This window comes from Thamnophis sirtalis, unplaced genomic scaffold (genome assembly GCF_051295495.1).
Source record: "Thamnophis sirtalis isolate CommonGarterSnake01/CBP01778 unplaced genomic scaffold, rThaSir2_p1.2 scaffold_2, whole genome shotgun sequence".
NCBI classification, from domain to species: domain Eukaryota; kingdom Metazoa; phylum Chordata; class Lepidosauria; order Squamata; family Natricidae; genus Thamnophis; species Thamnophis sirtalis.
In genome coordinates, this window is record NW_028261382.1 from 143,350,477 (window position 1) to 143,376,048 (window position 25,572).

The 25,572-nt window shown below is 40.3% G+C and overlaps 1 protein-coding gene across 6 annotated transcripts in view; it reads right to left on the bottom strand.

The window, feature by feature from the left end:
* Positions 1-25,237, bottom strand: part of SPIDR (scaffold protein involved in DNA repair) — a 255,305-nt gene extending 230,068 nt beyond the window's left edge. For 4 of the 6 annotated variants that reach the window (XM_087707084.1, XM_087707087.1, XM_087707086.1 and 1 more), the window contains exons 1-5: positions 25,102-25,237; positions 22,609-22,764; positions 19,923-20,022; positions 18,933-19,088; positions 16,346-16,506 (exon numbers count right to left, since the gene is read on the bottom strand). In XM_087707084.1, the coding sequence (XP_087563210.1) occupies positions 16,346-16,506; positions 18,933-19,088; positions 19,923-20,022; positions 22,609-22,764; positions 25,102-25,116 (588 nt within the window). In that variant the 5' untranslated portion in view covers positions 25,117-25,237. The remainder of the gene's footprint in view (positions 1-16,345; positions 16,507-18,932; positions 19,089-19,922; positions 20,023-22,608; positions 22,765-25,101) is intronic. The other 2 variants (XM_087707085.1, XM_087707083.1) reach the window with 1 other exon arrangement.
* Positions 25,238-25,572: the final 335 nt, after the last annotated feature.

Consider the following 25,572-nt stretch of genomic DNA (forward strand, 5'->3'; position numbering starts at 1 on the left):
CCTGTGGTGGCCCAAACACTCTGCCAGTGAAACGGCTCCTGAGCTCCGTTTTTGGCTGCGACGGCGAAATGGAGCTTGGGTGGGCTACATTACACTCTGAGAAATAAGGGTGTTCCTAAAATTACAGAATTGTTGCATTTGTTGCATTTCAGTTCTTTTATTATTTGCTTTAATCCCAGTTAGTATCAGCAGGAAAGTTAAGAAGAGTCAGGCCTATGTGGATATGTCACTGGGGGAATTCAACAGCTAAATTAGGAAATCAAAAGATTCCCAGAAGAAGACAATGGTAAACTATTCCACAGAGCTGGCAAGAAAGACATATTGATAAGGACACATAGATAGGAGGATTTGAAGTTTATTCCAAAAGCATTTTTATTTTGTTATTTTCTTATGTTTTGAAAATGTTAATAAAAAATATTTGAGAAAAAATGAAAACTTCCATAGCTGTTTGAAATCGTCAGGTTTAGCAAAGGAGAAACAATGTATTGTTAAATTCTAACAGGAATTTTAAATCAATAAGCAGCACAATTTGTGATCAATGTACTGCACTGTAATAGATCCTTGTTTGCACATATAGTAAAATGAAGTAGAAGAATGAAATACATCATTCCTAAATTGAATTGGCAAGATGGATCTCCCTGCTCCACACAAAATACTCCAGAAATATATAACAAGCAAACTTGGAAGAAAAGCCTTGACATAATCTTTTGCCAATTGAACTGTTTGTATTTATTCAAAATTCTAGTAAACAATACACATATCCAGTGTGTCATCATTATTCACAGGTATGAATAAAACATTTTAAATAAGAACACAGGCATGTTATCTGCCATCAGGCATTAGGTCATCAGTCTGACACAGATTCCATATCAAAGAATAATGCTAGTGCCTCTTAAAACAACTGTATTTTGTATTACACAATAGAAGGAACAGACAAACATTGCTTCAATGAGAGAAATAAAGTAAAAACATCTTTTAAATATACATACAACTACATGGAAACACACACACACACACACATGTGCACAAATACATACAACCAATTTTTAAAATGTTCTGATACTAAATGTTATTACTCTGAATTCATTGCATCTTACATAATAAGCAGAACTATTCCATTCATCTCAATGCAAATATTGCCACTCAATTTGAATACTTGTTGCATAGCAGGGCCTATTTTGAAATATATATATAAGTTTAACAGAGAAATATCTAGCTGCTAAATTAGTTTATTTACTAAATAGTTTTGAACATTTCCCTGTCTCCAAAATAGTTTACTACCATCAGAATTAAATTTCTCCCCAGTATAAATTCCTTTAATTTAAAACACTTCATCACCTATCTCAAGTTCTTAGAATGGGATAGTACACTATACATTTCAATTAAATCACTCTAGATGGCTTATCCTTGAAGAGCGTTTGGAAGCTACAGCTGGTGCAGAGTGCAGTGGCAGTTCTTAGGGCCCCTTGAGTGGTCCATGTTACACCACTGCTCCATGAGTTGCATTGATTGCCAGTTTGCTTCCAGGTGCAATTCAAGATGTTGGTTATCACCTTTAAAGCCCTAAATGGCATGGAACTATCTCAATATGATGGGACTAGTCTGCTCCACCAGTGCCAGCAGAAGAGACATACTGCGGATCCTATCAGTCAAGGAATTTTGACTGGCAATGTCAGCTTCTGCTTTGCTGTCACTTCAGCTGCCATGAAACGGGGAGGGAGGGCATGGTATTTGGGAGGGGTTACTCATTGTGCTGGAGGAAGGTTCTGGAGTTCACCGACTGATCGGACTACGCATGCGTGGGTGTTTCCCACCAGGACTAACGGCACCAACATTCCATCTTCGTGATGCCTTTTGAAGTTATCTCACACCTGACACTTGGAAGACTTATGATTGGACTGGGACTATGATGCCAAGGGGTGGGGAATGGGCTATTCTATATATCAATCGCTTTCGCGCCTAATTATTCAGACTTCGCTACGCTTTGCCTTTAATCATTCTTAATTAGTAAAAGTACACTTGACTTCCACACATGGAGTCTCGTGGTCTTTCTTTCCTAATTAATTAATGGAGAGGAGCTGACAGGCAAGGTCCAACAGAAAAGCCTTCTCTGCCGTGGAATATCTTAACCCCTGAGGTGAGATTGGCTACCACCCTTCTGACCTTCTGCAAGGTGTTTAAAACCAGATGGCTGGCAGACCCAAAATTGGAGAATCACATTGATGGTGGTTGATTAATTAAGAGCTAATCCCACCTCCCACCCTCATATCAGGCTCCCTCCTTCCCTGTCTCGTGACCATGATTTTACTTTAAGGAATATTTATTTCTGATGATTTTAATATATTTTTATGCTGAAAGCTGCTAAGAGCCACTTCGAAACAAGATGGATGGTAAACAAATTAATGAATAATAAATTAAAAAGTGGATTGGATAAGCATTTAACAAAGTCTTTCTATTCCTAGTGGGCAGAACTGTCTTCAATAGAATTGCAGGTTCAGTTCTGCAGCCAATTATCAAATTGACCAAGTGAAGGACAAAAGAAGACCTTCCTGATTTCTAGGGAAATACCTGAGTAGAAAGTGAAAAAAATATTGCTGCAATGATGACTGCAGGCCAAAGAACAAAACAAAAACAAAACCAAGGTGACTCAGGTATGCTAGTCAGTCTATATCGAACAACAGGCCAATTTTTTCAATTATCACTAATTTGATGTTGAACTAATTTGTTTTCTGTCCTTCTTCCATCATTTGAATGAATGTCTGTCATTTGACCCAGGGACATGAAAGGAATCCCACCCTTACGTGCCCTGGGCAATGATGTTACCAGCTAAACTTTCGCCTTAAATAGTGCCTCCAAGCCGAACGAGATGGGGACCAATTTGATGTTGGACTAATTTTTTTTCTGTCCTTATTCATAGCAGCAGTTACATTTCTGTACTCTGGCTATTAAAAATGGATTTTTGCAGCATTTTGTTCAGCTACTTTTGCTTTCTATGTACCAGATTGAATTTTATTAAAAGTTATTGCTTGACGCAATGGGAATAAGCACAATATCAGCCTTTAATGCTCAAAGCCATCTTCAATAATAGACCATGAGAAGATCCAGAATGTTTACTATGTTTTGATTAAGCACTGCTTAATGTTAAAATCTTAAACTCTAGTAAAGTTTAATTATGTTTTCTTTATATCACGTTAACTTCAAGTATAGATTATAAACATGATGGGCTACAAAGCCCAGTTACAGATTAACTAAGTGAAATGTTCTGATGCCCATCTTTAAAAATACAATAAACTAACTGTCAGCCTCTGCTTTGCTGCTGCTTCGTCTGTCATTGAAACGGGGAGGGCGGCATGGTATCTGGGAGGGGAATCATTATGTGCTGGAGGAAGTTTCTAGACGCTGATCTGACCACCTTACTGCGCATGTGGATGAAGGGAGTTTCCCGCCAAGGCCAACTGTCCAGCATTCCATCCTGATGAGGATTTTTGAAGTTATCTCCCACCTGCAGTTGGGTGCATTATAATTGGACTATGAATGGGGGTACCAAGGGGAGGGGATTGAATTGTACTTGATATTATCCGCTTTCGCGCCTAATTAACCAGACTCAGCTTTGCTTTGCAACTGTTCGTTTATAATTAGTAAAAGTACACTTGAATTCAAGTCAAATGGAGTCCAGTGGTTTCTTTCCTGATTACTAAATGAAGTCGATGCTGACAATAAGCTGAGTCTCATTCGCACCCATCCCGGAGCTAACAACTACCGAGGGGGGTGCCCTCACAAGAAAAGAACTGTCTTTGCATGTAAGCGACCAGGAGGAAGAAGAGGGGGCAGCGGCGGCACCATCATTAACGGAAAGACTGGCCGAACTGAGAGTGGATGAACCTGCCGTCCGTCCCAGATGGACTTAGGGTGTGGGAGTGAAATAGCAATAGCAATAGCAGTAGACTTATATACCGCTTCATTGGCCTTTCAGGCCTCTCTAAGCGGTTTACAGAGAGTCAGCATATTGCCCCCAACAATCTGGGTCCTCATTTTACCCACCTCGGAAGGATGGAAGGCTGAGTCAACCCTGAGCCGGTGAGATTTGAACCGCTGACCTGCTGATCTAGCAGTAGCCTGCAGTGCTGCATTTAACCACTGCGCCACCTTGGCTCTGAGAAGAAGAAGACCCTGAGTAATTAATGCCGGAGTTACGAGAAGGAGACCAAAGAAAAAAACAGCAACTGATTGGAGTGGCACTGGAGAAGAAGATTACAAGATTTCCCACGCCATGAGACTCCTCGAAGAGGCATGGACTGAACGTCGAAGCCGAGAGAGGGCAGTGGAAAGAGAGCCGACAGAGGAGTTGGAACAAAGGTACTCCATCCGTAGCTTAAGGGAGAGTGAAGGGGCCGAGGGGGGTTGTGCGCAAGAAAACCCAGAACCAGCCTCCCCCCTGCAGCTAGAGTCATTCAAAGGGCAGGGGGGCCCTCCAGGTGACGCCGGATGGCAAAGGTCCCTCCCTTAACCGTACGATATGATGGAGACCCTAAAACTCTTGGACTGTTTATAATTCAGATCTGGAATTATATGGAAATCTATGGACCTGATTTAGAGGCAGATGAAATGAGAATGGTGTTAATGGCCTTAGAGATGAAAGCAGCCGATTGGATGGTGGGCCTACACAAATACAATTCCCCTCTCCTGAGGAATTTTCATGAATTTATGGCAGCCATGAGAAGGAGGTTCGATGACCCTTTGACCGAACGACGCGGGCGCCTGAAATTTACAGCTCTTAAGCAGGGAAGCAAAACTGTGCCAGATTATGTGCAGGAATTTCAGGAATTGTCAGTTTATATGAGGGGGTGGTTGGAAGAGGCTTTGCTGGATCAGTTTGCTGAGGGATTGAATGAAAAAGTATACCAACAATGCATAAACAGAAACCTTCCCCGTTGTCTAGCAGTTTGGTATGAGAACGCAGTGGACGTGGAGTTGGATTTAGCCAGACTTCAAAGCATGAAGGAGGGAGATGTGGAGAAATCCCCCCCAGCAATCCCAAAAAACCCCTCCCGCCCCAGGAGTGAGGGCAGAGGAGGTTTTGCAGGCAAAGCCAAGCCTTTCACTTGTTTCCGCTGTGGGAAGGACGGCCATCGCGCTGTGAATTGCCGCGTCAAATTGGCTCAGCCCCCCACCCCCCCAGAAGAGAGGGAAAACCAGTGAAAACTCCAAGCAAGAGAAGGGAAGCTGCTTTCGCTGCTGAGAATTCCCCAACACTTCCAGCCGGAGGAGGGAGGCGTGAGCCCCAGCTCATCTGACGAATCGGATGGGGAGGAGTCTCATTGCTGGGTAAGTTCCAGAACTGGCCCCATGCTTATTCCCATTGAGTTGAGAGTGCCATCTTCTGGCGCAACTGAGAAACTTTTAGCTCTCCTAGATTCAGGCTGTTCCCGCTGCATGATAAGCCCTGAAATGGTGGAGAAACTAGGCTTGAAGTTGAAAACTTTGAAAACCCCTAGGTTTTTTTGCCAAATTGATGGCTCTATTGCGGGAGGTGGCCCTGCTCACTTTATCATCATCATCATCATCATCATCATCATCATCATCATCATCATCATTATTTATTGGTTTTGTATGCCGGCCACTCTCGGAAGACTCCGGGCGGCTTACAATAAAAAGGGAAAGGGGGATACAAAAATAAAAACAACAGTTTAAAATTGCGACAACATTCACAACCTAGGGTGGGGCTGGACAATTCAACAGCCCCAGGCCTGCTGGAACAGCCAGGTCTTCGTTGTTTTACGGAAGGCCGGAAGGGTAGTGAGGGTCCGGATCTCAGCGGGGAGATCGTTCCAGAGGGCCGGAGCAGCTACAGAGAAGGCCCTCCCCCAGGGGGTCACCAGTCTACATTGACTGGCCGATGGAATCCGGAGGAGGCCTAGTCTGTGCGATCTAATCAGTCTGTGGGAGTAATTGGCATGAGGCGATCTCTCAGGTAGCCAGGTCCGATGCCATGTAGGGCTTTAAAAGTAATGGCTAGCACTTTGAAGCATGTTCGGAGACCAATAGGAAGCCAGTGCAGCTCGCGGAGGATAGGTGTAACGTGGGTCTACCTATGTGCATCCACAATCGCTCGAGCGGCTGCATTCTGGACTAGCTGAAGTCTTCGAACACTCTTCAAGGGCAGGCCCATGTAGAGTGTGTTACAGTAATCCAGTCTTGAGGTGACAAGGGCGTGAGTGACTATCCGAAGGGCCTCCCGGTCCAAGTAGGGTCGCAATTGGTGCACCAGGCGAACCTGGGCAAAGGCCCCCCTGGTCACAGCCGACAAGTGATGTTCTAATGTCAGCTGTGGGTCCAGGAGGACTCCCAAATTGTGAACCCTCTCTGAGGGGTGTATAATTTCACCCCCCAGGCGAAGAGATGGAATAGGTGGACCATCTTTGGGAGGGAGCATCAATAGCCACTCAGTCTTGTCGGGATTGAGTGCAAGCTTGTTCGTTCCCATCCAGACCCTGACAGCCTCCAGGCACTGGCATATCACTTCTACCGCTTCACTGAGTTGGCACGGGGCAGACAGATACAATTGTGTATCGTCCGCATATTGATGGTATTTAATCCCGTGCCGGCGTATGATCTCACCCAGCGGCTTCATGTAGATGTTAAATAGGAGGGGGGACAGGACCGAACCCTGCGGCACCCCATAATTGAGAGGCCTGGAGGTCGATCTCTGCCCTCCGACCAACACACTTTTCTACAGAACACATAGAGATGAGGATGGGGACCCACCAAGAATTAATAACTTTTATTGTGGCACCGGGGATGGACCGACCCCTTATTTTGGGACTCCCGTGGCTTCGTAGATGGAACCCCCGCATTAATTGGAGAGAGGGTTGGTTACGAATTTGCACAAATGTACCCCCTGAGGGGAAAGCTGAGACTCCTGATTCTGAAACTACTGGCTCCACATTGGCAGCCAGGGGGCAGGAAAGAATTGAGGGGGAAGAAAGAATTCCAAAGGAGTATTGGGATCTCAGGGGGCTTTTTAGTGAAAAATCTTCTGATAAATTACCCCCCCCCCACAGACCCACGGATTGCACCATTGACATTTTACCTGGGGTGAAGCTTCCAAAGCCCCAAATATATTCAATGTCCCCTAGAGAAATGGAGGAAATGAGGAAATTCATTGATAAGAACTTGGAAAGGGGGTTCATTGAACTGGCAAGACCCAAGGTAGCAGCTCCTGTACTATTCAGAGAAAAGAAAGATGGCTCCCTGAGATTATGTGTGAATTTCAAAAACTTGAACGTCATCTCATCTCAGAACCTCTACCCATTGCCTCTAATGAAGGACATGCTGGCCCAACTAGGGAGGGGCCGTATTTTCACTAAATTGGATTTAAGAGAGGCATATTATAGAGTCAGAATTAAAAAGAGGGACGAATGGAAAACTGCTTTCAACTGTCCCCTTGGCTGTTTCCAATTTCGTGTGATGCCATTTGGCCTACAGGGGGCGCCAGCGGTGTTCATGCAACTAATTAATGAGGTTTTACATGACCATCTTTACAAGGGCGTTATCGTATATTTAGATGATATCCTTATTTACACGGAAACATGTGAAGAACACGTGAAGCTAGTTCGTACTGTGCTGAAGAAACTTCGGGCAGCTGAACTTTACACCAAATTGTCCAAGTGTGAATTCCATCAGGAGAAGGTTGACTACCTGGGCTACCGCATCTCCCACGAGGGTGTTGAAATGGACCCCGCTAAGGTCAAAGCGGTCACCGAGTGAGAGGCCCCTCATACATGCAAGCAATTGCAAAATGTTTTGGGTTTTGCTAATTTCTATCGCCAGTTTATTCCCTCTTTTGCTAAGATAGCTCTTCCCATAACTAACCTCCTGAAATCTAAAGGTGGGGCGAAACCCAAGCCTAGCAAGCCGCTGGATTGGACCATGGAATGCCAAGCTGCCTTCGAGAAGTTAAAGCGGCTTTTCGCGGAGGAGCCAGTCCTCAAACATCTGGACATGGACGCACCTTTTGTGGTCCAAGCTGACGCCAGTGACGTGGCTGTGGGGGCTGTGTTGCTTCAAGCTAATAGTCAAGGTAATTTACAACCCTGCGCATACACCTCTCGCAAACTAACCGACACTGAGAGACGTTGTGCCATTTGGGAGAAGGAAGCGTTTGCTGTTCGCTGGGCTTTGGCCACATAGTGCCATTTTCTAGAGGGCGCCAAACACCCTTTCGAGGTGTGGACTGACCATAAAAATTTGGAAGCTTTGAGGACGCCCAGAAAACTTTCTCCTAAACAGATGCCCTGGGCTCAGCATTTCAATAGATTTAATTTTACCTTAAAATACATTCCAGGGGGTAAAATTTTTATGGCTGATGCTTTATCCAGACTTCCTCAATACAATTGTTCTAAGCTCAGTGTGGTCCAGCCTGTCATTCCCATGACGAGCCTCGCTGCTCCTGTTGTTACTAGAAGTCAAGCACTTTCTAAGGTAGAGGTGTCTCAGGACTTTCTTTCTAACCTGAAAAAAGCCCTAGCTGATGATGATTGGTTCCGACAGCACGTGAATGAATGCACTTTGAGGGATGAATTGCCTTGGATTGGGACAAAATTATATGTTCCTGCATCTCTTAGACTCATTGTTCTTCAACGGGCTCATGATTCCTGAATGGCAGGGCACTTTGGCTTCATCAAGACACTCCACCTCGTCAAGCGACAATTTTGGTGGCCCGCTTTGAAAAAGGACATTGGGAAATATGTTGCCAGTTGTCTCGTTTGTGCTGCTGCTGAACGCCCTCCGGGAAAGCCGCAGGCGGTAGCTCGCCCAGTGGCCCCTTGGAAGGAGATCTCCATGGATTTCATTGTCGAACTTCCTGAGAGTCAGGGACACACTGTTATCTGGGTTGTTACCGACTTGTTCTCCAAACAGGTCCATTTCATCCCTTGCTCCAAGATTCCCTCTGCTAAGTCTCTCACTAAGATGTTCATCTCCCATGTTTACCGCTTACATGGGGTGCCTGACCGCATCATTTTGGACAGAGGTGTTCAGTTCACCTCCGTTTTCTGGAAGGAGTTTCTGAAGCGGATTGGCTCCGCCCAAGGATTAAGCTCTGCCCACCACCCTCAGACTAATGGGGCTTGTGAGAGGACTAATTCTGTACTAGAATAATATTTACATTGTTTCATCAACTACCAACAGGATGATTGGGTAGATTTGTTGCCTCATGAGGAGGTAGCTTACAATAATTCCTTGCATAGCAGCACTGGGTTCACCCCTTTCCGTGTGGTGTTTGGCCAGGATTTTGTGCCCATTCCTGAAGTTCCTCGTGAGCAGCCCCAAGTGTCGTCGCTGCCCGAGTGGAGTGACCGTCTTCGGCGCATTTGGCCTTTAGCTCTTCAGACTCTGGATGCTGCACACCTCACTCATAAGAAACAGGCTGATAAAAAACGGACTAAGCCCTATGAATACAAAGTTGGTGATCAAATGAACTTGTCCACTAGATTTCTTCAAACACCGCAAAAGTCGAAAAAAATGGGGCCCAAATATGTTGGCCCGTTTCCCGTTGTCAAAAACTTCAACCCTGTTTCTGTCTGGCTCCAGCTGCCTAAGCACCTCAACCGGGTTTACCCTGTTTTTCATGTTAACCTCCTGAAGCCTGTCTGCACTTCGTCGTTGAGGCCGCCTCCCCCTCCTCCGCCCGCTCCGCTTTTGATTGAGGGTGAGCAACATTTCGAGGTCCATGAGATTTTGGACTCTTGTAAGCACCGGAACCGTATCCAGTACCTGGTGGCTTGGAAGCATTTCCCCCCCTCTCACACTGAATGGGTTGACGGGTCCCATGTTCGAGCGCCTCGTCTGTTCCGCAAGTTCTACTCTGCTTATCCTGACAAGCCCTGACTTTGGACATTCTCCTAATTTTCCTTTTTCTTGTTTTTCTTCCCTCCCCCTTTCCCTTTTTCATGTCTTGTTGTCTGTCTGTCTGTCTGTTTGTGTTCTTTTCATTTCTGCAGGTCTGACCACCCTTTTCTGGAGGAGGGCCGGATGTCAGCCTCTGCTTTGCTGCTGCTTCGGCTGTCATTGAAACGGGGAAGGGGGGCATGGTATCTGGGAGGGGAATCATTATGTGCTGGAGGAAGTTTCTAGATGCTGATCTGACCACCTTACTGCGCATGTGGATGAAGGGAGTTTCCCGCCAAGGCCAACTGTCCAGCATTCCATCCTGATGAGGATTTTTGAAGTTATCTCCCACCTGACAGTTGGGTGCATTATAATTGGACTATGAAAGGGGGTGCCAAGGGGAGGGGATTGAATTGTACTTGATATTATCCGCTTTCACGCCTAATTAACCAGACTCAGCTTTGCTTTGCAACTGTTCGTTTATAATTAGTAAAAGTACATTTGAATTCAAGTCAAATGGAGTCCAGTGGTTTCTTTCCTGATTACTAAATGAAGTCGATGCTGACACTAACATTTAGGATGAGTAGGAAAAGACTAGGATCAGGAATGGTATCAGAACAAACAACCTAGCAGTTTAATCCTCTGGAATGAAAATAATTACAATTCAAGTTGTTTAAGAGGCTATATTTGTTGTATGAACAACATATCATCTTGAGGATAATCGGATGATTAACTCAGAAAAGACCTGTGAGTGCCTCAGTATTTTGCATTAAAATATTGTCAAGAGTACTGTATTTTCATTGTTTTTAAAATGTAATCAGTTACACAACAAGCAATTACAAAGTAGAACTGTCAATATTTCAAACAAAGTTGTTTTTGTGATCAATTTAATATCCATACATTTAACAACCAGTTTCTCTTGCAAGCTTAGCTCTGTAACCTCCAAAGTAGCAAAACCATTTACTAAGAACAGCTTAGTAGATAACTCAGCCCCACTGTCATAAAATCAAATTCTTTATGTTATACCTCTAATTCCCTCTCCTTTATTTTAATACAGTATTATTCTGGTAAAGTCAATGGCCATGTTTACACAATGGCAGCTTGTCCTAGTAAATCAAGTTATGCATAAAAAAATATTAAGGAGGAATTCTGAACTAATAATAAACATTGATACAAGTTAAAAATTGAAACTTACAGAACGTGCATGAAAGAAAACATGAGTAATAAAACAATGTAATAAAAACAGAACAGAATGCTGGCAAGAAAAAACATTACAGGGTCAATTTCCACAATAGATTGAGGGGAAGGTGGATGAAGGTAAAATCTGGGGATGGCGTACAACAAGTTTTTTTTAAAAAAAGAAATGAAGGCTTGATTTTGACTGTGCAAGACCAAACTATTTAAACAAAAGCAATCAAAGCCAGAATTGAAAAATCAACAAATCATTGTGAAAAGAAGCAGAAGAAACCCATTTTATATTCATCTTGTGCAAGACGATTGCACAAACTGATTATAAACAATGATATAATATAATTGCCAAAATGATTCACAGGAACACCTGTAAAAATTACCATGTACCATTAATGAAAAATAGGTGGGAACAAGTTGAAAAAGTAGTGGAAAATCAGGAGGTTAAAATATTGTGGAATTTCCTAATACAGACTAATAAAGCCTGGGCTCATAACACACCAAACATAAATGTGGTTGAAGAGAGGAAAGTATGGATAATTGGTAACAATACCAAGGGGTAATTGAACACAAAGAATTGAAGAACATCACAAAGTATCAAGATCTGAAAAATCAATATTGAAAGATTATGGCATAAACCAGCTGTTTATGACATTGATATTTCCAGCCGTCAACTACAAAAGGGCACTGCTTGGATTTGAACACATACTATGTGGATACATTACAACATCTTTGGTTCTTGGGAAGAACTCAATGCATATGAGCACCAACACCACCTAAAGAACTGGCAGCTGTGACTTCACATTGTTGTGAAGAGATAATAATTAACTCGCATTTCACTTGATTACCAACAACTCTGGGTAGTTCAAAAGTGGAAATACTAAAAATACAATACGACACAAAAATAAAAGATGGCAAAAATGTCAGAAGCCAGTAGGAACAAAAATGAAATAAACTCACACAATCCAAGGGTTTATGAAGTTAAATCGTAGGTTAAACACAAAATGTTCAATTAGGCTCAAACCAGATTTTATTTTGGCTTCAAAATACAGTGCTATGTAATGCTATGGATTAAAGTTGCTTAAAATCCTGGTTTATTTACAAAGCATGAAACATAATTTTATTGTTTTGTCAAAAAAGAAAACTATAGCTTTTGGCATGTTTGAAGAAAGAATAAAAATAATTGGTGGGAGACCATCAATCTATGTAGTGCTACAATGTACAATTCTATAAGAAGATAATGTGGTAAGATATTATCTGAACAGTGTTAGAAAAGCTAATCAACCAATACTAATATAGCAAACAAAATGAGATTTGTACACTTAGCTGCAATACCTATGCATACAGTGTTTAATCATATATGGAAACCTCTAGCAGTAGTATCAGCTTTTACTACACATTCATTTTTACAAGTCTGCACTTGAACAATAAAAATAATCACACCTAAGGATGTAGACTAGATTCCTCATATTACTATTTGAACAATATCTAACAAAATAAGAGTTGGAAGAGACCTAGGTCTTCCAATCCAACCCCCTGCTCAAGCAGGAGACCCTACACCACTCCGGACAAATTATTGTCCAATCTCTTCTTGAAAACCTCCAGGGATAGAGTACCCACAACTTCCAGCTGTTCCCCTATTAATTGATCTCTGTTAGGAAACTTCTCCTTCATTCTATGTTGGATCTCTCTTTAATAAACTTGTCCTGCCTTCAAAGCTTTGGTGAATAGGTTTATCCCTCTTCTTTATGATAGCCCTTCAAGTATTGGAAGACTGCTATCATGTCACCCATAGCCCTTCTCTTTGCTAGACTAGACGTACAGTACTTAGTTCCTGCAACCATTCATCACAATTTAGCCCCTAGACGCCCCCCCCCCAATCATCTTTGTTGCTCTTCTCTGCACCCCTTCTAGAATCTCAAAATATTTTTTGTATCATAGTGACCCCAACTGGACACAATATTTTAAGTGTGGCCTTATGAATGCAACATAAAGCGGTATTATCACTTTACATGACAATATCCCTATATCGATTCAGCCTTCATTGGCTTTTTTGGCAGCTGCAGCACATTGCTGGCTCATACTCAAGAGATCGCCCACTAGGACACCTAGATCCCTCTCCCAGTTATTTCTATTGAACCACATATCACCTATTCTACACAGGTAATACTTGATTTACAACAGTTCATTTAGTGACTGCTCAAAGCTACAACAGCACTTCAAAAAGTGACTTATAACCTTTTTTTCATAATTGCAACCTTTGCAGCATCCCCATGGTCACCTGATCAAAATTCAGATGCTTGGCAACTGGTTCATACTTACGACAGTTGCTGTATCCTGAGGCCCTGTGATAATCTTTTATGTCTTTCTGACAAGCAATGTCAATTGGGAAGCCAGAGTTACTTAACAACCAGTTTACTAACTTAACAACTGCAATGATCCACTTAACAACTATGGTAAGGAATGTTGTAAAATGGGGCAAAAGTCACTTAACAAGTATCTCATTTAACAACAGAAATTTGGGGCTCAATTACGGTTGTAAGTTGAGGATTACTTTCTTGCCTGTTTATGTGCTCAGTAAATAACTTCTTTATTTACTGAGCACATAAACAGGCAAGACAGTCTTATTATAATGAATTAAGAGGCATATAAACACTTTTTAACAATAACCTGAATGTAGCATGCCATTTAATGTAAGAAGTTGCTAGTAACAGTTCAGTTGGTTAACTTATTTGAGCTGCTGTGAAAGGCAGCCTGTATTCACCATACTTAGAATTCCCCCATTGTTTCATGCCAAATAGGCTTCACAGGCTCAGACACTCTGAATCTGCTGCTTTACATGATGCTCACTTTGACACATAGGAAGAGACCCCATTCTAACACCCTCCAGGAAGAAGATAATTTGTATTTTTGAAAACTAAAGACATAATTCTAGGAGAAGAGAGTCAAATATGAAGCTATATGATATAGTGAATATGATATAGTGAAGAAAGATAATTTCTTTTCAACCCACGTTTAAACTTTAGAGCTTACTTCAGAACTTCCAAAAAGCAGAAGGGAAGTCTAGGTGGATTAAATGAGAAGGAAAGTCTGATTCAAGGGATATTACCTAAGAAGAAATAGACTACAAACAGCCAAATTTAATATTTGCTTTTTCTGTGTTCAATTTAAAAAAATGCTCCTCTCCTTAAAGTATTATATTTACTGTCAACTGGAACCCAATCCTCAAGGAATATATGTTAATTCACCTCTTTAAGGCAAGTTTTCTCTTAACAGGATAGCACCATCTTGTGGTCTTCAGGAATTCTTGTGTTTACTCCATAGTCTCTTTTCTTGTTCCATTTATTTCCAGTTGTTCAGGATTGGAATAACTTTGTAATCTGTTTTTTCCCCAAAACCAATTACCTACATTTTAATATTTAAAGCTAAAAGAGGTTGTTCTACATTTACATGTTTTAAATACAATTTTATATTAATTTCCCAATAGGGAAAAGGGCTGATTATCTGTAATCGAAATTGCTATTGATAGCACATACCCAATTGTTTAGCATTTTTACTAAAAAAAAATTTAGCTGATTTTCATTTGTGGCCACTTTATTATTTTTATTCATCTTAGTATGAGTGTTTCTTCTGATCTTGATCAAAAGATCAGTGAAATTTTAAAATTAATTTAGAGATGCATTATCGCAATTATAATGCCAGATATAGAAGATATTCGATGACAGCTAGAATGACCATGCCACTCCTACAGGACAAAAGATTGGGGCCAAGAGAACTTTTAGGGGAAAAGAGTGGAAGGCACACTTCCATCCCAAAAGGCTGTCATGCAACTAAAGCCATAAACCAGGATTTACAAAACATGGCTAGGTTCATGTAACACATTAAACCATACAAAGCTTAGTTTACTGTACCTCCGGATTTCTTACTTGAACTAGAATCCACTTGACTTTATTATTAATCTTATCTTTACTCACTTCAATCAAAAATAAATTTTGGTGGCTCACAAATAAACCTGTATGGTCATCTCTGGAGAAACAACTGATATTTCCCACTTTTGGGAACAAGAAAGAACTGTGGCCAATAAATACTGCTTTTCAGTAGCACTGCTGGCATTTTGGAACAGTGTTGCAATGAAAATTAAATTACACTAATAATAACAATGCTCCCCCTCTCTCTAATCTTTAAATATTATTCCCCCAATTTTAATGTTGAAGAGCTCCCGTTGCTTAACCTGGGAGTAAGATGTCACATTTATCACATATTCTGCATTTTTTGTATTACCTACTGATAGTTGACCAAACATTTAATTTTTACAACCTATTTTTAAAAAGTATTTGTAGTACTTCAGTACAGGATAAAGCACATAAAATTCTTTATAAATTTTCTTCTAAATTAAAACTTCAAAAAAAATGGTTCCTGTCTCCCTCTACTGGAGAATACTGAAGCCCTTTATAAACCAACTCCGTATCAACTCTGAAAATGACTTTATCTTAGTTGCCATACATATGGGGGAAGGGGGAACTATGGGGTGTGGGATAATTTCCTCCCAAGTGCCAGACATAACAGTGATAAGGCCCATGGGAATCAAGGTCATCTCAACGAGAATTTGTAACGGCCAGAGGGAATAGCTGAGCAGCCTGCCATCTACCTGGTTGATTAATGTGACCAGTGACACTAGTGGGTGGGTGATATCTATTTCATTTATTATAACAAAATGTGGGAAATATTTAGAGTTGGTTTCATATTTGAATGTGCCAATATGATGTACCCAATAAAATAGATCTTTGAGAAAACCTCAGAGTCCTGAACTGATTGGACCCATTACTTGGAACCATGACACCAGGATATTAAGTTTAAAAGAGCAAAACTGATGAACCATGCTTATTTATTATTAATTAAAACCATTTTTCTTCATTGCATGCTATAAGTCTCAGGATTCCATGCATTTAATAAAAGATATGCTTATGATTTAAAAACAGTACCGGTCCGTGGCCTGTTAGCAACTGGGCCGTACAGCTAGAGGTGAGCGGCAGGCAAGCGAGCCAAATTGAAACCATCCTCCCCCCCCCCCGCCCCGTTCACAGGAAAATTGTCTTCCAGGAACCCAGTCCCTGGTGCCAAAAAGGGCAACGGCCATCAATTTTTTTAAAAAAAAAAACTAAATTAAAATGCATTAAATTATATTCAATAATCTCCACTTTCAAATAGAGTATTTAGTCTGGCAGCAAACATTCTTAAAAGACCTCCATCTTAAACATTTTTTTTTTACCTTTGAGGGTTCATCTTCCTTCTCTCCATTGGCTTTGGAAGTGCTGTTTGTGCATGAATCTGTGTCCAATATATCCAAAGGAGCTTCATTACCTTCTGATTCACTACATTGTTCATCATGCTCATAATCACTATCATTCTTCCATTCAATGAATTCAGGTTCTTCATGAAGGAACAGGAAAAAAACCCACCAAAAAATTAAGACATTTTTAAAACTACTAATATTCTTACACACCTTTATTATATTTTAGACATATCTAATTTTGTATATAGAACTTTAATTAATGACCACAACTTGATGGCAACTAAGACTAGTTGTTGTACTTCACAAAAGAAACTACTTTCTAAACGGGTAAAGCACTGCTATTTTCATGATTGTTATGCAGCTACTACTTACTATTACAGCTTAATAATCACATATTTCTCATTTAAACATGCTATGCTGGTTGAGCTTGCACAAAATACCAATATATATATATACAAAGCGCCTTAGAAGAAGTACATTATCTGGGCTTTTTCAGTCAGGATTTGGACCTGGAGAGCTTATTGAAGGTAGCATCCACCCTCTAATCCTACTCCATTTCTCAATAGCATTCTATATGATCAATCTTTACTGCTTTTATGAGTTGAGTATTGTAGTCACTGTTCTATAGTAGAGTGATTCAGTTCCTTCATTAGCTGACATTTTCAGTCAATGACTATAAAGGAGAAAGCCCAATAACCACTCACATGTAGAGAGTAGTGGAGTTCAGTCCTCTCCCCATTACATAACAATGACATAAAGGTACTGAGGAAGGTTATTTGTCAGTCCTAGATTTATGCTGATGATACCATTTTAAATTCATATCAATGGACAAACCAGTTATGTTATAGAAATTTGTTCCAGTGACTGAAGATTGTTAATATCTGAATTAGATGAAACTAACTGTTTATTAAGGATTTTGGCTGCCCTAATGTCATTTCATGAGAAAAGCCACAGTATCTTTGACATGGTAGGTCCACAACTTAAGAGTTCTTCCTTATCACATAGCTACTGCTGGAAAGGTATGTGGAAGATGTGGCCAAGAGGACCATTGTCTAACTCAGTGTTTTTCAACCTTTTTGTGCAAAGGCACACTTTTTTCATGAAAAAAATCACGAGGCACACCACCATTAGAAAATGTTAAAAAAAATAACTCTGTGCCTATATTGACTATATATAAAGTAATTTTCCCACGGCACACCTTACACTATGTCACGGCACACTAGTGTGCCGCGGCACAGTGGTTGAAAAACACTGGTCTAACTTATGCTAGCAGACCAGCTATGGCTTAACTGGAATGGGAAAACTTTGCTACAGTAACCCATGCTTCATCATCATGTACAGAGTACCATATGGAGTTGCCTTTAAAAGACATCCAGCTACCATTAGTGCAGAATGAAAAAACTCAGGTACTAGCTGAGAATGGCTACCAGCTTGTTCCAGATATGATTCAAGGTGCTGGCAGCTTTATGGTTTGGGACCAGGTTACTTATACTTATCAACCAATCTCTTTCCAGTTGTTTCTACCCATCCTACCCAATCTGTCAGATAGTGTATACTTGAGATCCTGTCAGTTAGTGGCGTCTTCCAGCACCTTTTCTGCCATGGGACCTGTTCTCTGAAACATCATTACTCCAATGTTCAGACTGGCCCTGAAAACCTGAGATCCTGAGCCTGGGGTATGTGTTAGAGCCCATCTCCTGGTTGTTAATGGTTGTTTTACAAGTCCATCTGCTATGTTTTATTTTTTATATTGTTTTTAGTTTTTATCTATTTTATTGTAAGCTTCCCAGAGTCACATATCAGAATGAGTGATGGTATAAATTGATTAAATAAATATTAATCTAGATCCAGTTATGATGTCATTCCAGAAAACAATGATTTTGGGGGGGTAATTGGATGGTGTCTGGTCAATGTTTGACTATGAATGGTATGTTACTATTTAATTATTATAGGTTTGATATACTGAATGTTATCAATTTGAATAATGGTGTTATAGGTTTATGAAGAGTGTTTTACTATTACACTGTTTACTGTAGATGTTTTATCATTTTCTTTCTTCCATGAATGTTCACATTGTTGAAGTACACTATGGACATATTTGTTATTCTTGTAAGCCTGCATTTATCTGAATGAGTCTGTTAAGCATATCAAATAAATAAAACTATGCTATTAATTTTTAATAGATAAACATACTAATTCCTCCAACTTTTCCCTGCTAAGATTTCATTTGATTCCAAGATTTAATAATAGAAGTAACAGCAACAACAGTAAGATTTGTGAAATGTACATAAATTGTCAACAAGCAAATAAATGTATAAATAAAATACTAGAAAATAGAAAGAATTCAGGACTGTGGTTCCAAGACCAGACTGTTTCGAAGAATTATGTGGCTATTAGTAGAGACCTCAAGAATAGCATTTTTGCAGGTCTAAAGAAAAAAAAAAAAGGGGGGGGGGGTAGTATTCAATCTATGAAGACAAGAAAATACAAATATGGGAGATATGGCTTTTTGAAAATTAGGAATGAAAACTGATTTTTACATTGTGTACAGAAAATGTGTTACCTTCATTACACACTTCCTTGGCGATCAAAGCATACTTTCTATATTTCTTCATTTTCATATAAAGAAAATCTGAGGCTGTAATGTCATTTTCGTCATCTGAAAATTCACTCCATACAATGTCAGTAAATTCACAAAGGTTCTCAGTTTGAGAGATTTCTATTTAAAAAATTGAAAAAAATGTAGCACGTTACTAGTTTCTTCAGCTTGAATTAAAACATCAAAAATATTTGCTGAATGTATAACAGTAATCAGAATTTTGATTATAATTCTAAGCAGTATTTATACAATAGCTTGTTGCACTCTTTACAACAATCCTGTTTTATCTTCCAAAGATTATCTATTGGTTCAAGGGACAGATCTGAACCAAGATATTTCTAAACAGATCTCACCCACTATGTTATCTCACCAACTAAAACTAAGCTTATCAGAAATTGAACTGATCTGCACACACAACTCATTCTGTTATTATTTAAGTAGAAACCAAAGACCCAAATATTGATATATATTTTCTAAAAAGTTTCTACTCTTCCTATACTAGAAAGAGGGAGTAAATCTCATTCTTACAAAACATTATTTTGTGCATTAAAAGTAGCATATCACATCTTATTCCTATATACTTAGATGTATGTAACTATTTTTCTGTCAATATACTCTGGTTAAACACATTAATTTCCCTCACTGCAATTAGACATGGTTAAACTTTATACTGTTCTAAAAAACCTCACATGTTTGGTGGAATATATCAAAATCAACAGTATCTTGCCATAAAATATCTTGCCATAAAGTGTAATTACGGTCATAGTATTGCATGTTATTTATTTCCTTAAGGTTATAGATGATTCTAAGTAGTGTATGTTCTAATTCTGTTAAAGATTAAATTGTGTAACATAATATTCTAAACCAACACCAAGTTCATGATCTATGAAAAAATATTTGAGTGTAATACAAAGAATATTTATATGAATAAAATGAAAGAACACAGTATTGTACCTTCACTTGAGCTAAGCAATGATGCAAAAGACTTTTTAGCTCTAACTGGTTTTCTTAAAGATTCTTTAGCCTGTTTGAAGAAGAGAGGAATACATATAATCTAGCATTGTGTAAAGTATACTTGTAATTTTTTAAAAAATCAAAAATATACTTTTAAAATACATAAAGCTATTTCATGTAGTATGCAGTTCCAAAGATACTTCCATTGCAAAACAATGACTTAATAGATACATCACAAATACATTGTAAAACAGAAAAAAATCCTCTTTCTGAACTTGAGAGCCACAAAAAAAATCCAGCCTTTAATTGTTAAACTGCTAACCTTTAAAACTGTTAACTATGTTTTCCACTGAATACTAATAAACTTTACTTAGATTAATTTTATTCTGGTTTCTATCTACCCTGGCAGTAAATAAATGGATTACATGTATATCACATCCTTTAAACTGTTTTGTAAAATGTTCTGGAGAACATGGATCGGGAGGCCCTTCAGACAGTCACTCACGTCCTTGTGACCTCAAGACTGGATTATTGTAATGCGCTCTACATGGGGCTGCCCTTGAAGAGTGTTCGAAGACTCCAATTAGTCCAGAATGCAGCCGCGCGAGCGATTGTGGGTGCACCAAGGTACACCCACGTTACACCTATCCTCCGCGAGCTGCACTGGCTACCTATTAGTCTCCGAATCCGCTTTAAGGTGCTGGTCGCTACCTATAAAGCCCTACATGGCATCAGACCTGGATACCTGAGAGACCGCCTCCTGCCGATTACCTCTCTCAGACCAATTAGATCGCACAGGTTAGGTCTCCTCCGGATTCCATCTGCCAGCCAATGTCGGCTGGCGACTCCTCGGGGGAAAGCCTTCTCTGTTGCAGCTCCGGCCCTCTGGAATGAGCTCCCTGTTGAGATCCAGACCCTTACTACCCTCCCGGCCTTCCGCAAAGCCACCAAGTCCTGGCTGTTCCAGCAGGCTGGGGGGAGCTGAGAAGCATCTACCTCCACGGAAATTGTGAATGTTGGTTTTGTTTTTAATATGTTGTCTTTGTCTCGTTCCCCCCTTTCCCTCGTCTTTTGTGAGCCGCCCGGAGTCCTCCGGGAGTGGGCGGCATACAAGACAAATAAATAAATAAATAAATAAATAAATAAATAAATAAATAAATAAATAAATAAATAAATTCTATGTTAAATAATACATGTTTTAAAAATGGATTTTTAAAAAGATCTTGGCAATATTAAACTCCTGCAAAAAAATTCATTGTGGCCCAGCCCATATAAATCACATCATAATGTTTACTTTGAGGGTAGTCTCACAACAGATCTCAAAATAAAAGCAGACTTGATACAAGGAGAAATTCTTACCATTCAGGTAAACTGAGACACCAGCAATCCAAAACAAAACAAAACAAAGTTAACTAGCATAGCTTCTACAAGAATGGCTCATCTCTAATTATACTCTTTATACTTTATACATATTTTACTTTATACAACCTGAGGCCTAAAGGACCATATAACACCCTTAAAAAATGATGTAAATAACATTATGGTTGCATGTCACAATGGCTGTATCATGACACACATACACCCGCTTTCCCCAATGCAATTGTTAAACAAATGTACAGTTCATTAAACAGAGCACAGAGAACAAGCACAGGTCCAGGCCCACCTGTCCCAGCCTTCCCAGGGCCTCCATCATTCCAAGATCCCCATGCTCTTCCTTCTCCTTGGGTTCCCTCAGTCTTTTCTCACTTCCACTCAGTTCTCCCAGGACTTAGGCCTGATTCCCACCCCACCTGGCCAAGCATCCTCCTCGCTTACCTTTTGAAGAGCTTCAAGGCCTTCCAGAATGCTAATGTATGACCACTTGTATGTACGAAAAATTATTGAGAAAACCCTGCAGTTGTCATTGGAGGCCATGAACTCTAGGCCTTTTCTACACTTGGCTTGAAGATATGAAGAATTGAAGCTACCCATCACAAAAAAACTGAAGGGACTACAATACCAGCCCAGAATGGCTAGTAAATTAGGGAAGATACCCTATTGGTTTTAATGCTTAATTAGATTATAAGTACTTGCATCTAGCCATTTGCCCCGTCACAAGAAAGTTCCATAAGAGTAATACAACCCACCCTTGGTTTTGAGCCTGCAGTTGCTGCAAAACTCAAAACCCAGCTGAGCAAATCTCCAACAGGATGGTATTACTGCCTTCACCTAGTCATGTCTTGCTAATATGCAGCAGGTCTGCCAGATGGTTACATCCAAGTAAATAATAAATTTGATCTTATAGGCATACATGGCATATTAATACAATAAAAATAAGCTTTTGTTTTGATTCTCCTCAAAAATATTTGGAGTGCAGTCACTAACATGCTCCTAAAAAGCTAATAGTGACACCAGAAAAAAAAACACTTATATTGGCTTTGAAACAGCACCCTGCATAATTTGGCATTTCCAAGAGGTTTTCAAGGGTACTGCATTTAGGCCTGATTTACATATTAATACTGAAATCAGAATGTTTACTTGTGATTTGGGAACCTACTTAAAAATGAACATGAACAAAGTGAAGTGGATGCCAAAAACAGCTACTATAAGAGTTTGGAAAGCTATGGGGAAATGGATAAAGAAAGAAAATCCATGTAACTAAGCAATTAAGAATCATCTCTCCTATACGAAAACATAAAATATTAACCTCCAATGAAGATGAAATTTGAAATCCATCACCACAATGATGCCAGGTATCTGAAATCGAAGCAGCAGCCACTGGTGCATGAAGATTTTTCTTCTCTTCCTGTCTAGGCATTTCATCAGGAAAACAGGCATGTTCTATGCGGCATGATCGTTTCCTCTGCAAATAAATGTTTTTAAATCGATTTCTACCATTATTTTTATTAATATAATCATGAATACAAATATACAAATGTAATGGTGTCTAACAAAACAAAATATATCTTCTAAACCAGGGGTACTCAACATTTTTATACCTACCGCCCACTTTTGTATCTCAGTTAGTAGTAAAATTTTCTAACCGCCCACCGGTTCCACAGTAATGGTGATTTATAAAGTAGGGAAGTAACTTTACTTTATAAAATTTATAAAGCAGAGTTACAGCAAACCCCTACCACCCACCATGAAAGCTGGAACGCCCACTAGTGGGCGGTAGGGACCAGGTTGACTACCACTGTTCTAAACCAGCACAATGGGGCCTGTTGTGTCCCAGCAGGAGCCGTTGGAGCTGCCAATAGACTCCGATAGCGAGGGACCCTATGAGTTGGCTCTGGACGATGTGGAGGACCCTGGGCAGGATTCAGATTCCGAGCAGGGACCAGAGAGGCTGGTTGGCCACCAGGAGGCGCCTGAGGCATGGAGTAGTGGTGAAAGCCAAAGGGAGTTTGTCCCTGATGTCAGGCCCTGGAGCAGTGGTGAAGACGTCAAGCCTTGGAGCAGTGGGGAGGAGCAAAGGGAGTTGGTCCCGGATACCAGGCAGAGATGGGCAGATAAGCACCGGCAGCAATTATGGAGACATAGAAGATAATTGGGCCCAGGTGGTTGTGATTAGGCTCCTCCAAAAAGAGTATATAAGAAGAGACTTTGGGAGGAGACCTTTTGCAGGACACAACCGTTATACTAAAGCTGGATAAGCTCTTGTGTGTATTTCTTATCTGTGGGAGTCTGAGTTGCTGCCAAAGTCTTGCCTGTGAGTAATTACTGTGAATACATTGGCTAACAGTAACCTTGTGTCGGTGTGACTCATCGTACGGAGGGGGTCAGAACAGGGGCCTATGGAAAAAAAGGAAACTGAGTTGTAGTGCCACTTTAGTCAGCTGGGTGACCCTAGGCCAGTTACTCTCTCAGCCCAACTATCTCACAGGGCTGTTGTAGGTAGGAAGGAGTGTTATATGTATGTTTGCCACCTTGAATTACTTATAAAAGTAATAAAGGTGGGATAAAAATCTAATAAATATAACAAAATAGTTTTACTGTTAAGATGAAGTTACAAAGTATTGTACTTTGAGCCAAAATTTAAATAATGATAACATTATTAATTACATAGATTCAAAAGGCTACAATCACCTGAACCATGCCTTGACAATCTGTAAAATGATCTGCAGATCATTGAAATTTTTTACTCTACTAAAGGAAGCAATGTGAAAAATAATATTGGGAGGAGACAGAACCGTATACCAATAAAGGAGAATATTTGTAGCATACGGTTGAAATGAGGGGTCCTTGATACTTTTTTTTTGTTTTCCTGCAGACATTTCATTACACAAACTAGGTAACATCATCCATGCTAGTCTGGCACTAGACTCACAGGGCCATATACACAGGACTAAGCAACATAATGCCTTTTTGTTTTTGTTATCAGAATGGCCCAATAAAAATTCAATCACCTCTGAATATCGCCTAATTTTATTTTAACCATAGGGTTAAACCATAGTTGTAGAGTTAAACATTATCCCTGAAGTCTTTCACAACATTTTTTTTCTGAACTTTTATACAAAGTACAAAATAGTTGTCTTCTTCTTCTGCTTTTTGTTATTTCATATTGAACAAATTTTACTATCACTGTTCTCCACACACAGAGCTATTTAGGTAGCCTGTAAGCACACCAGGAGGGTCCCAACCCCTAGATAATATAGGACCAGAATCAAAATTAAAGAGGATAATTATTTTAATACCAATTTCCTTCTAAAACAGTATTTTTGAAGTCATTGCAGCTCTCATTCGCCAAAGCAACCAAATCAACTCCTACAAAGCCACTCAATTCTGACAATGCTGTTGTCTTATCGTTCTATACGCTGAAAGCAGAGGTCTTCAAACTTTGCAACTTTAAGACTTGTGGACTTCAACTCCCAGAATTCTCCAGCCAGCTATGGTATGCTGGCTGTATTATGCTGGCTGGAGAATTCTGGGAGTTGAAGTCCACAAGTCTTAAAGTTGCCACGTTTGTGGACCCCTGCGCTAAAGTATAAGCTTCCATGGCGCTGAAAAACTCTGGCAGGGTTTAATTACAGCCCACCCAGAGCTTCATATTCGTATTTCTAGATAAGCGTGACTTTCTATCCTCCTCATTGTCTACAACGCCCAATAGCCCCCGATATTTAGAATTAATGGAAGAGGACTCCAACGTTCTACTTCTTCGGGGCGAGCCGTTCTACCCCCCAAGAAAATAATTTGGTACCTTCCTCAGGGCCATCTCCCCTCTTCAGAATGAGTCTCCCATTTGTCACGTGACAGAAAAGAAGCGCTTTGCCGTTTGGAGAGGGCCGGTATAGGAATTCCAAGCTATTGTACAGCAGTCAAGAAAAAAACGTTTCTGTGTTAACTGGACTGGAGCCACGCCCCCTTCTCTTCCAGCTTGGCGCCGTTTCATCTGCCGAGCTCTGGATTGGGGAAGACATGGCACATGGCAAGATACGTCTGACGTAATAATGAAAGCCGATGACCGCCGTCTTTCTCAACTGTTCGCTTGGGCCACACGGGGGCGGTTGCATATTGAGGTCCGTTTTCTTCGGTTGCGCAGGCGTGCTCTGCCGAGTGTTCTAAGCAGCAGAAACTGATATTCTCTTCTTGCTTAGATTGAAATGAGTTGATGAGATGCCAGGAAAAGAAAAACTAAACCTCAATCACATGTATGTTTGTATGTATTTAG